The 12,512-nt window shown below is 32.6% G+C and overlaps 1 protein-coding gene across 1 annotated transcript; it reads right to left on the reverse strand.

Annotated features, from left to right (window-relative positions):
* Window positions 1–77: 77 nt before the first annotated feature.
* On the reverse strand, window positions 78–12,075 carry LOC143239109 (beta-1,4-glucuronyltransferase 1). The gene is made up of 3 exons (XM_076479940.1): window positions 11,629–12,075; window positions 3,604–4,784; window positions 78–2,099 (listed from the first exon to the last, which is right to left on the reverse strand). Exons 2-3 carry the CDS (start codon window positions 4,768–4,770, stop codon window positions 1,917–1,919), a joined length of 1,350 nt encoding a protein of 449 aa, XP_076336055.1. The 5' UTR covers window positions 4,771–4,784; window positions 11,629–12,075; the 3' UTR covers window positions 78–1,916.
* Between the last annotated feature and the right edge of the window lie 437 nt (window positions 12,076–12,512).

Consider the following 12,512-nt stretch of genomic DNA (forward strand, 5'->3'; position numbering starts at 1 on the left):
CGTAATACATACGGACATCAACAAAATTATCTGAAATCCAAGAAGTACTCACAACAATGATGAATTATAGTTTATTTATTTCATATTTTACTTGGATAAAGATTTTAATACAGAAACAAAATATTAATTTATTTGGTATCATCTATCAAATGACAATAATTACCAAACTACACAACGAGTTACTGACCTTATAGAAATATAGTTTACTAAATCACACCTTACTTCGGAGTGTGTGCACGCAAGCGCCAGTGTATTTACATGAACACGTAAAGATAAAGTATGTGGGTGAAGCTCGATCCATCAGTTCTTTGCGACAACCATGCATATTATATTTGTGTTTAGAGACATTTATTCATGCAGTTTCCTATTTCTATCTCTTGGAGTACTTGTTTTTCTAAAATGTTTTGACAAATTATTTTCACGTATATTTATTTCAACGAATCACAACAAAACTTTTATATATTAAAATTACCTCTCAGCTTCATGATAACAGATAAAACAATGCAGGTGGTTCATGAGAGAGATTATCAACCAATCAGCAATCAGGATACTTCGTGAATATTGAAATTCATATAATGTAAATATTCAAGCTGTCTAGTTTTTGTTTTACTTTCTTTTCCAACTTATATGTTTGGATATGAACTATTTGCTATGTCACGAGCGTAAAATGCAAGTAACTGTGAAAGATCAATAGTAGATAGAAATTCCAGTGAAAATATCAAATACAATTTAACAACTCTCAAACCAAGATTAAATTATTTGAACTGACAGCAAGCAGTTTTATCGCCCTTAATTTCGATAACAAACGGGTGATTTTAACAACAGAACAAATTGTAGTGCATATAGCAATAAAACTGGATTTGATAATCATATTCACATACATCTTTCCAATTTATTAAGATAAAATCTCGGTTTAAAGACAGAAATATTGCTAAAAATAAATCAATATTAACACGTGTTGACGTATATCTGAATTGATAAAAACGAAACAAAGACATTGGGATAAGTCTCAGATGAAAAGCAAACTTAAATGAGCATTAAAGAAATGAATTGTTTGATCGTTGACAAATGTTGTGTGTAAGAAGTGGTCATAATTTCCCTTAATAACAATTGTTTTACTCAAAAGCAACTTAGGTGAAGGGTAATCAAATTACTTAATAGTTTCTACACGGTCAATGTAGATGAAATATATTTATCTAGATTATAATTGGCTGAAACAAATCCGTATAGTCACAATCTAAACGTATTAGCTAAATATTTGGTTTCTAGAGCGCTATAATTTCCTTGTGTATTTTGTTATTAGGTATAAGAATGTCATTAAAATTCAGTAACAAAACGAAAACGTTATCTTGCTTTTGGTTCAGTGCTCTCTAACTTCTTGTTACACAGATTATTAAAAATGTTTAATGTTCATTAGGAGTTATTAGGAGGGTATATACGCTGCGTATAATGAACAGGAAGAATACATTCTAATTAATTGCGTGATATTAGTTTCGCTCTACATCAAAATAACCCTAATGATTATTAACTTAGTGAAAATAATCAGAATAAATTCGTATGACTTCATTGGACGCAGTTACTATAGTTGTTTTTATAATAAGAGGACATTTTGGTCCTGAAAGGTATTATACATTTTTTCGTTCTTTGGCGATCTAAACCAAAGATTCATCTAAATGAAACGAAAATATTTTGATCATTTGTGTTTTATTATTAATTTGTATAATAAGGCTGTATCACCATCTTGGTGTTATTTTTGAAATTGCAACTTAAATTGAAGTTTACGGCGAAAGGACGTCAGTTCAATGTTTCTATTCTAAATCAAACTACATATTAATTTCATTATCACTAGAATAATGAGTTTAGTTCTTCTGTAAATAATTTTATACTAAAAAGTAGATTTGTAACAAAATATTGATTTATGGCTGTTTAGAATATTTCCTAAGAATATCTTTTTTGAATTTGAGGAATAATTTACGGTTAATAACATTTTGTCTCTCTCTCCATACACTTCTGCCACGTCGTGTCTGGAGTCCACAATGAACGGCAAAAACTGGGTCCAACACTTGAAACTGGTATCCTGCCATTATCATTTCAAATACCTAGAAGAAAGACACGTCGGACATTAAAGTTTAATTTATTAATACTCTAGCGTACAAGAATAAGGTTTTTCTATATTGTATCATATATTTTAATTGGCGTAAATACACTCTCAAGAATATCCAATTGGGATGATTCAGTCGTGATATTTAAATAATCAAAACTATTAATCATAATAATTTAATAAAAGTTTTTAAATTACTTTTCAATGAAATATACTGTAAAATTATAGTACACTAATTACCGTGTTCAGTCTTCAATATTTGTTTATTCATTGCTTTAGTTTATGAAAATCAAGACTATATTTTCCAAGTGTAGCAAAGAATAATTTTAAGATTAAGAGGTTGTTTTGGAATTTCGCGAAAATACCAGTAATATCTGCGTTAGTCGTCCCTAATTTAGCAGTAAAAGGACTAGAGGGAGGGCAACTAGTCATCACCACCCACCGCCAACTCTTTGGCTACTCTTTTACGAACGAAAAGTGGGATTGAGTGTGACATCATAACGCCCCACGGCTAAAATGGGCGAGGATCTTCAGATTAGAGTCGAACACCCACCTGGTCATGCCTGACGTTAGATTTATGGTCCAACGTAATAACATAATATTAAATATCTAATGTATGTGATATAAAAAGAATTATTGACTAAAGTTTCAATAATAGCTGTGAGTGGTAATTTTGTAGGGTTAATGAATAAATTTGTTTAGGTTTATAAGATTAACATTAGAACATTATGCCTAAAACAGTTATCGTATAGTTTTAATGCCATGATCAAGATAACTGTTATACATTTTACGTACTCGATTCGCCTGTTAAAAGATACTTTTTTTTCAAACAATAAGCTACGATAGTTTTAAAAAAAAGTTTTTATGCATCATGAATTTCACATGTTCATTTTAATCGACATCTATCAAATAACCCAATATTTGACTTAATGTGTAAAAAGAGGTCTGGATAAGTTCTGTAGCGTTATCTTGTCTTATAAATACCTCTAATTCACAATCTAAATATGTAATCAATTAAATATTAAATATTTAAACTCCACTGAGAACGGTACGACGTGTTTCACGTTTCACATCGTTTTGAGATCTTGTTTGCGTAATTGAGAAAAAAGTCGTGTCTTTACATGAGCAAAATTTTTAGCAATTTCATATACAATTGTATACTGATAGCAACACGAGATATATTAGTTTGTTTTTATGCTAAATACGTTTAATGAGCCGTTAAAAACTGCAGTCAAAAGTAAAAATATGTTGACGTCATAAGTTCGAGAATGTCAAATAGAAAGAGATTACAGCCAATAAATATTGAAGTTTCAGATGGTGGTTTGTTCATGTTTAAGTTTTTTATACACTCATGTTCTTTGGGAGCAAAATTTATATTACAGACATTTACTTCATTTTAAATAAGAGTTCATTTACATTTTCTTCGTACACGATATTGAGGTCTTCCAAGAATCACTAACCAAATGTCAAGAGCACCTTTCACATAAAATCTTCAAACTTACTTGTGTGTTCCTTGTGAACCCATATCCTATAAATCGCTCGTCGTGTCTTGGTATGTCCATCTTAGAAACATAAAACGGTTCATAGAAGAACTCATACTTTGTAACAGGATAAGCAGCTCTTAATACCTTCGATTCTGGAAGTTTTTCCCACAATGAATGATTCGTTGCGTATTGATTGTGAACAAAAACGACTTGATGAAAAGGCCGAGCTTGACCTTTAACAACCAACTGCAAAATGGCTTGTTTATTGGTTGGTAATGAGACAGTGGCTGATACTTCATAAGTGGGAAGTACATAAGCTATCTTATTCGAAGAAGTTCTATTTTGTTCCTCCAAGAACTTTTGCAGATCGCCAGCTAATCTTGGTACTGGCAAGATGTCAATGTCAGTAAGTAGATGATAGTCTGTATGACAACCATCACGGGCAACATTGCGCATGTGATTTTGAGGATAGAGAAGCTTGTTTCTCCACTTTACAAATTTCTCAGGACGCTCTTTTAACAAACCTTCTAGTACTTGTTTGTAAGCTTTACAAGTCAATTTATTCAAAGTTGGTATTTCTGATATAATCTGTGGTGGCATATGTGTTGGATAGACAATGTGGAAGCTAATATGGCATTTTACATTCACAAAACAATGTCTTAAGAAAGATATATAAACTTTGGCTATGAAAAACTCAACATCTGGCACAAAAACTGCCACAGAAATATCACCTTCCCAAGCATTTGCTACATCAACTAACCAATATAGACGGTCAACTGATCCCTGTGTTGCAAGGCAGATACTATCACTGTATGATGAATGACTGCAGTCTGTTCTATTTACCACAAAGTCGTGAATTGTATATCTTTTCGAGTTATCAAGCTTTCCCTTGCTTACGTTAAAAATGAACGTACTATACTGAGAAGTTTCTAAGTCTTGTTTCGTGATAATCAATGGACATCTTTCAGTTTGGTTTTTTAAAAGTCCTAGCTGATGAGCTGGAGAAGTAAATTGCGAGGCCTGGGTGTATTCAGTAAAAAAACTGAACGTCCATCTTTGTTCTCCACTGTAGTGGTTTTGAAGGATAAGAAAACCAACAAGGTTCCAGCAGGTGAGGATTGATATAGCAATCAGATACGTGGAGAAAGAAGTTTTTCTAAATCGTTGAGCGCATTGTGAGGCCATAACTAAGTAACAGTCTGTAAAGAACAAAAAAATAACATTATTGTGATTCAATATAATATTACTTAACGCAATAGAAACAGAGATTTTAAAACAATTTTATTTATTTTAAATATTAAGTGTTAAATTACAACTAGTAAATAGTTACTATTATCATATTATAGGTAAGAACTTCAATACGTCCTTAAACCAGTGTTTGGTAAAATAGATAAAATCATTACTTTTTTTGCATAATATTCGATTTTTATGCTGTACATCATTATGCAACAATCTCAGAAACTTCTGCTTCACTAAATAATTAAGGTTGAAAATTGGAATTTGACAATACTTAACATTTATAAATTATATGAATAAAGGTTAACGATGTTGCAATGTCTCATATACATGTCTACAAAATGTTCCATCTTTTATCTAAAAGTCAGAATATCAAGAACACTTTTCTAATGTAAGATCTAGAGTTAGCCAGTAACCATTCAGTGTCTTGGAGTGAATGTGTGTTTTAGCTGTATCCACACTGATCTAAGAATGAATAACGTAATATATAACGAGAAATTCGACTAGTAAACATTAACAAGTAATATACTATTTCTGAGGAACTACCTGGGTTTCTACAAGGAAAATAAACTGAGGACAATTTTAAACTGAGAAAATAATTTTTGTTTAATAACAAAACATCAGTGTGGGGGGAAGGGTGTTCACCATAAAGAAAGATCGCCTGTACTGGAAGATGTGGATGTTAGCTTTTGAATTTTTGTGGCAATATATCCTTGTATAAGGTCTATATGTTCTGTATATAAATACTTTGCAGTCTGAGAAAGTATCGTGTTATATACTTAAAATCTATAGCATTAGGGTCCGACATTGCCAGGTGGTTAGAGCGTTCGACTCGCAATCTGATGTTCCTGGGTTTGAATCTCCGTCACACGAAATATTCTCGCCCTTTCATCCGTGGGGGCGTTATAATTAGACTATTCTTTGGAAAAGAGTAGTTCAATAGTTGGCGGTTGGTGGTGATGTCTAGCTGTCTTCCCTCTAGTCTTACACCACTAAATAGGGACGGCTAGCGGATATAGCCCTCGCGTAGCTTTGCACGAATTTAACAAAGAAACTACAGCATTGTACTGTCACAGGCAACTTGTCATTCCAATTAGAAAACAAGGAAATTTGTAACTTTGAGATATCATTTGCGCTACCACGCAGAAACTTGCTGTCTACTTTCATAAAACAAATGCAACTTTACTATTGTCTTTCACATGGTAAGACTTGGTGTTATTTCAAGAGAACGACGCAAACAGCTGATAGCTAGAGCGAAAGTAATAACGTCTTTCTTGACTGTATGTAATATGAAAACTGCATATACTGCTAATAAACTAAAATTTTGGAAAAATGTAAGAATGCAGAAAATGCACGGTATACCTCCATAAGAAAGGAATTTGATTTTCTACCAATTTCACTTACCTTGTTTGCTATCTTACAAAATAAACATTTGACTATGGAATTTGAATTATTTTGACAGCTTTCAAATTTTGCAGAAATAAGTGGCATCAAAATTAAAGCTCATATATAATAACGTGTATGAGTTAATTTGAGAGCAGCACTAGTTTGAAATACTGTTTATTGCTCAATATACGTATGCATCATTTATCACTGAGCAGTACATTTAAACTTTACCATTGCTGAAGAGCTATATTGAAGAAAACTATAAAAACTATTACATTATTATTTGAATGTTATGGTGATAGTAAAGCAATTACATTGCAATAAAAATATTTCTAACGTTCATCTAATCACGATACTTTTAACGTTATGAGAAAGAACATTTAGATGTACGAGCTGAGGTATTTTATCTTAAAAATCAGTTTTTTCTAAGCCCCCATAAAATCGCGTTAGCAAAACGCTGAACAAAATTAAGTACGATTTATTTGGTTTACATGGTCGATTTTATTTTGTTTTGTTTTACAAATAGCAAATGTACTTCGGTTACATGTGTAAACTACTAACACATAAAATGAAGTGTACGTTATTAGTCACTGGTTTGTGATTACATAAAGAATATCCTAAAAATAATTTATCGTTTTGTTAACATTTGGTCGTTGTCAGTTTAAAAATAAGAACAAAAAAAATTAATAATTTACCAATTGAATAAAGCTTGTATAAATAATTATTTATTATAATGTCTAACCAAAAGTATTTTTGATTACGTTTATTCCAGAGTTATATGTTATTAGAGACCATGTAATTAAGAAAATCATGCACTTATAAGTAATTTAGTTCACGAATAGTTTATAAACTTTACTTAAGAAGTCTATTGTAGTCGACCGGTAATTCAATGGTTTAGGATAATGGCTCTGCGGCAAGAGAAACATATCCCTTAAATCTCATCTGTTTTCTTCTATTATTTTTATATTTGAAGAAAAATGCAGAAATAACTAATATAACAAGCAGATTATTTTAAATTAAATGAATATACAGTTTGACTAACGTTTTGAGCGACATATTACATACTCAGCTCTGCCCTTGGTGAAAACCCGACAGATCTGGTGAACGACTTCTACTAAAAAAGTGATATTTCAATACATAAATAACTTTTTTTGAAGCTCCTGTAATAGACTTTACATGTCTTACCTTAATCGTTCTGCACGTTATTTTAAGGAAACTGTACTGCTCTTATCTTCTCTTGAAAATACAAAAAATAAACACAAACTGGCTAAAGGTGAGCAAAATCTCTGTGAGAACTTTCAGTCGAATTCGTTGTTCCAGAAAATTGTAATAAAACAAGAGTGGTGAATCAGAAGTGTGGAAGAGTATCAGTCGAGTCTAGAACGCGGCAGGTGACAAAGTAATTGCGTCATTTCTTGTTCAAAGCATTCCATTTTGCAGCAGAGATGTGGTCAAGATTTATACTGTCTAAATTCGGTACATTTCGTGTATTAAATTTTGCTTCTATGGAAAACTATATTATACATCAAGAACTTCGAAATAACCTAAAATAATTTAATTATTGAAATACGTTTCTAATTCACGTTATGTGCTTATTCTAACCCTAGAATAAACGGGAAGTTAAACATTGTGAATCAGATGTAATATTATCTTTATTCTCATCTTTGTATACACAACAAATTTTCCTGCTCATTCAATTAATCTAAAAAATCCACGAACAAACAATAACGACTATGCGAGTAGATTTATGAGTGCAATAACAAAGATTCAAGTAATCGCCTCCATAAAATATTCCAAAAGCTAAACAGCAAATCAAACAATATACAAGCCATTCTCCTAAAGCAAAAAAAGGTATTTAGAAATTATTACACCACCAAATATATCCCTAAATTCAAGTTACATCTCAAATTATTATAAGCAAATATTCTTATGTGTTTTAAAGGAAGGAAAATTAGCGAATAAATAGTGTACATCAGAAGTGTAGAGAACATAATCAGTAGTAATATCTTTATTTGTAGCTGAATATTTTATTATTGTATATTTTGGTTATTATTGAAAATAATGACATGTGCTGAAAATTCTACTTACAATATTTTATTCGTAAAATTTGTGTGTGTGTGGTGTGAGTTTTGTTCAAACTCAAATATTTACTGTAGCTACTGCAAAAAAAAGATATAAGGGTTATTCCATGAAATAGTTACATTTTTAAAGACATGGGAAAATTTAATATGAATTTGGTTTTATATTGGATTAGTGAGTTAAAATGACAAGTTTCTTTGATATTGGTTTTGTTTTTGTTTTTTGAATTTCGCTAGCCGTCCCTAATTTTGCAGTGTAAGACTAGAGGGAAGGCAGCTAGTCATCACCACCCACCGCCAACTCTTGGGCTACTCTTTTGCCAACGAATAGTGGGATTGACCGACACATTATAATGCCCCCACGGCTAAAAAGGCGAGTATGTTTAGTGCGACGGGGTTGTGAACCCGCGACCCACAGATTACGAATCGCACACTTTAACCCACCAGGCCATACCGGGTCGTTTATTTGATATTCAATAGTTATGGCATCGGAATGGATTAATTGATATGTATAGCGTACATGTGAAGAACGCTCCTACTCCGACTTTTGTACTCGGCAAAGCTGGATTACAAAGGAACATATACACTGCTGGCCAAAATCTTAAGGCCAATGAATATAAAGATAAAATATACATTTTGCGTTGTTAGACTCAACCACTTATTTGAGAAGAGCTTCGAAAGATGAAAATAAGAAAAGGGAAAATAAGAATAAAAACTTTTTTAGCATTTAATAGGAAAATGTGATCACTATGAAATTATCCTAAATACTAGCTGGTCAAAAGTTTAAGACCATACCAAAAGGAAACCTTAAACAGGGTAGGGAATTCCCAACACGGGTTCTCAGTAGTGAGTTCCACGGCGGTCATTGCAAACATTCGCTTTGGCATGGTCGATATAAGCGTTTGCAGAAGGCTGGCTGGAATGTTATTCCAAGTGGTGAAGATGGCTTCATGAATATCATGCACTGTTTGAAATTGACGTCCATTTCTATAGACTTTCTTACCATCCACCCCCAAACATTTTCAGTGGGATTCAGTTCGGGCGAATACGTTGGATGGTTCAAAAGAATCGCGTTATTTGCCATAAAAAAGTCCTTTGTCCTGTAGGCATTATGGATTGCAGCGTTGTCCTGCTGAAATATCCAGTCATTTCCATAAAATCGAGAGCCTTCAGTCAATAAGGATGTTCTCTCAACATGCCAATGTAGTCAGCTGCTGTTTGACGCCCCTGTGTAACCGGAAGCTCCATTGTTCCATGGAAGGAGAAAGCACCCCAGATTATGATGGAACCTCCTCCACTGTGTTGTGTAGAAAATGTCTCCGATGGGATATCCTTATCGTGTCAGTAACGTTGGAAGCCGTCTGGACCATCCAGGTTAATTTTTTTCTCATCAGAGAACAAAACCTTTATCCATTTTTCTACGTCCCATGTTTGGTGCTTCTCAGCAAAGTTTAACCGAGCTGTTTCGTGCTGTGGAAGGAGGCGTGGCCTTTGAAGACGTTTACGATTTTTAAAGCCTTTCTCTCGTAGATGCCATCTTATTGTTCTTGAGCTGCATTCTGCGTCAGTAAGGGCTTTAATCTAGTTCGATGATCGGCTGGTGTTTTGTCGGGCAACCCGTCGAATCCTCCTGCTCAACGCAAGCGAAATTTTCTTGGGCCGACACTTGAAATTTTCGTTCCGTATCTCTCAGGGTCTTTTAAGAAAATTTCAACAGCAGTTTTATTTACTACGCCTAATCTCACCAGCGATGGCACGTTGAAATAGACCTTGCTTTTGCAGCTCAATAATTCTGCCACGTTCAAATTCTGTCAACTTTTTTAGCCTTTGCCATGTTTTTACCCAATGTAATACAGGAGATGTCAGTGGGAGATGTTGACAACGCTAATGCTTGAACACAAATGATTAAATTTCGTTACGTGTTTACCGATTAACGCTTCGTTTCAGTATGGTTTTAAACTTTTGTCCAACTAGTATTTAAGCTAATTTCATAGTGTTCACATTTGCTTTATAAAATGCTAAAAAGTTTTTTATTTATTTTTTCTTTTTCTTAATTTCATCTTTCGAAGCTCTACTCAAATAAGTGGTTGAGTCTAACAACGCAAAATGCATATTTTTTATGTTCATTGGCCTTAAGATTTTGGTCAGCAGTGTATATGATATTAAAATGTTATGCTTATACCCAGTTTATTTATTATACAGTTATCACGTGCCCGGCCTGGCCAGGTAGTTAAGTCGCTCGACTCGTAATCTGAGGGTTGAGAGTTCGAATCCCCGTCACACAAAATATGCTCGCCTTTTCAGCCGTGGGGGCGTTACAATGTGACAATCAATCCCACTATTCGTTAGTAAAAGATTAGTCCAAGAGTTGGCGGTGGGTGGTGATGACCAGCTGCCTTCCATCTTGTCTTACACTGCTAAATTAAGTTTGAGTAGCGCAGATAGCTCTCGTGCAATTTTGTGCGAAATTCAAAACAAACCAAACCCATTAACATTATTATATTTTATAATGAATGTTAATACATTTAAAATTTGTACTTACAGGATGTATTATTCAGAAAAAATTATTATACAAGAAAGTACAACAGTAATTACTCGTATCGTTTCTAACTAAGACAGAAATGAACATTAACACTGAAAAAAAGTACTGTACTCTGTGTTTATTTTGATAATAATGTTTCAACCAACCTTGCAGGAAATGTTTAGAAATTAAACCTTCAGGTATATTAACATTAGTTCAAATTATATATTAGAATATAAATGACGATGTAATCAAACTAGAGTGAAAACAAAATCCAACTTTATATTCCTACCTTTTCTTTTCATTATAAATATAGAAATCAATAAATAAGGGAGGATATTGTTAGTACATAGGAGAGAATATCCCACAATAACATTCGAATTGAATAAAACAAGTTATACAAAAAACGGTAAAAACATATAATAATATTGGGTAATCTTATAAGTTATAAACTGTTAATAATAAAACTCATGAATAGAGTTTAAAATATATGTTACCTTTTCATGATTTAAGATCTTAATCTCATACTTTGAGCTTCAAATTACTTAAATGTTTCAATTAATATAAGCGTCCCCATTGTCTCAGGGATAAGTCTGAAACTTTATAACGCTAAACATCCGGTTTCGATCTTTGTGTTGCTTTTTGTTCAACAAACAATAAAAAAAAAATACATCAATAAAATATAAACAATTGTACATCAAATGAATTTTGTTTTTAATTTCGATCATATCTAAATACCAATATCATTAAGAAGTCAATACTCTTAGAGTTGTAATAATTCATGGTATATTGCTTTTATAATGAAATAAGGAAACAACTTACCATAAAGTGATTTTAAACATGGAATCACGAGAAGTTGTGATAGGAAAACAAAATAATACTTCGTTCTTACTCAGTTTCGACGTTCAGCTGTAGCATTTATGGATATACAAACATAGACAGATGGAGGAAGAAAGAAATTCATTTTCTCAGAACTTACTAAAGATCTAGGGACGGAGATAAGCCTAAACTTTAGTAACGTCATACTGGCGCAAAATGCTCAAAACTAATAAAATTCTTAACGCTGAAAGATGTAAACACGCGTCCTTTGAAAAGGTAGCAAAAAACGTGAGGTTCTAGCTTCTGACAAGTTTTGATACAAAGCCTTTATATATTTTCAGCAGGTATATCCCTACACTTTTTCTATACCTTCCCCTGCCTTCAAAGTAGGCTTTTCCTGCATGAACTAAGTCTTCCTCTTCAGATCGATCTACTGCAACTAAACAGACATCGTCCCACGTATCAGTGTCCCCTGGTGTTTCAATGCCTAGCTTCAGTTTCTAGCGTTCTACGGTACTCATTACTGCCACAGAATCAATTTACAAAATGAAGTTCTGCGGTGATGTCCTCGTATCGTGATTCAATTAACTTTAGATCGCCATACACTCAAATAAAATTTTCTCTCGTATGTTCACGAGATATATCATTTTAGTAAACTAATGTTTTTTTTTAATATTTAATAAATATAAAACAATAATAACATGTGAATATAAGTGATTATTTTTCGCTTTAAGGATGTATATTCATTGTATAATAAACAAAAATACATGTATCTCATAATCAGTGGGATCTTAATGTCTTTTATCAACATATTTATTTGTGTTGTACTTTCCTTAAAAATAATGTTTTTTATTATCAATATGTGACAGAAAATCAGAAATGTTTGT

This window comes from Tachypleus tridentatus, chromosome 13, assembly GCF_004210375.1.
Source record: "Tachypleus tridentatus isolate NWPU-2018 chromosome 13, ASM421037v1, whole genome shotgun sequence".
NCBI lineage: Eukaryota > Metazoa > Arthropoda > Merostomata > Xiphosura > Limulidae > Tachypleus > Tachypleus tridentatus.

Coding starts and splice junctions, on each gene's coding strand:
- LOC143239109 (XM_076479940.1), bottom strand. CDS start 4,770: ATGGCCTCACAATGCGCTCAACGATTTAGAAAAACTTCTTTCTCCACG. Junction 2,100..3,603: donor GGTTCACAAGGAACACACAA/GTAAGTTTGAAG, acceptor TCTTTCTTCTAG/GTATTTGAAATGATAATGGC.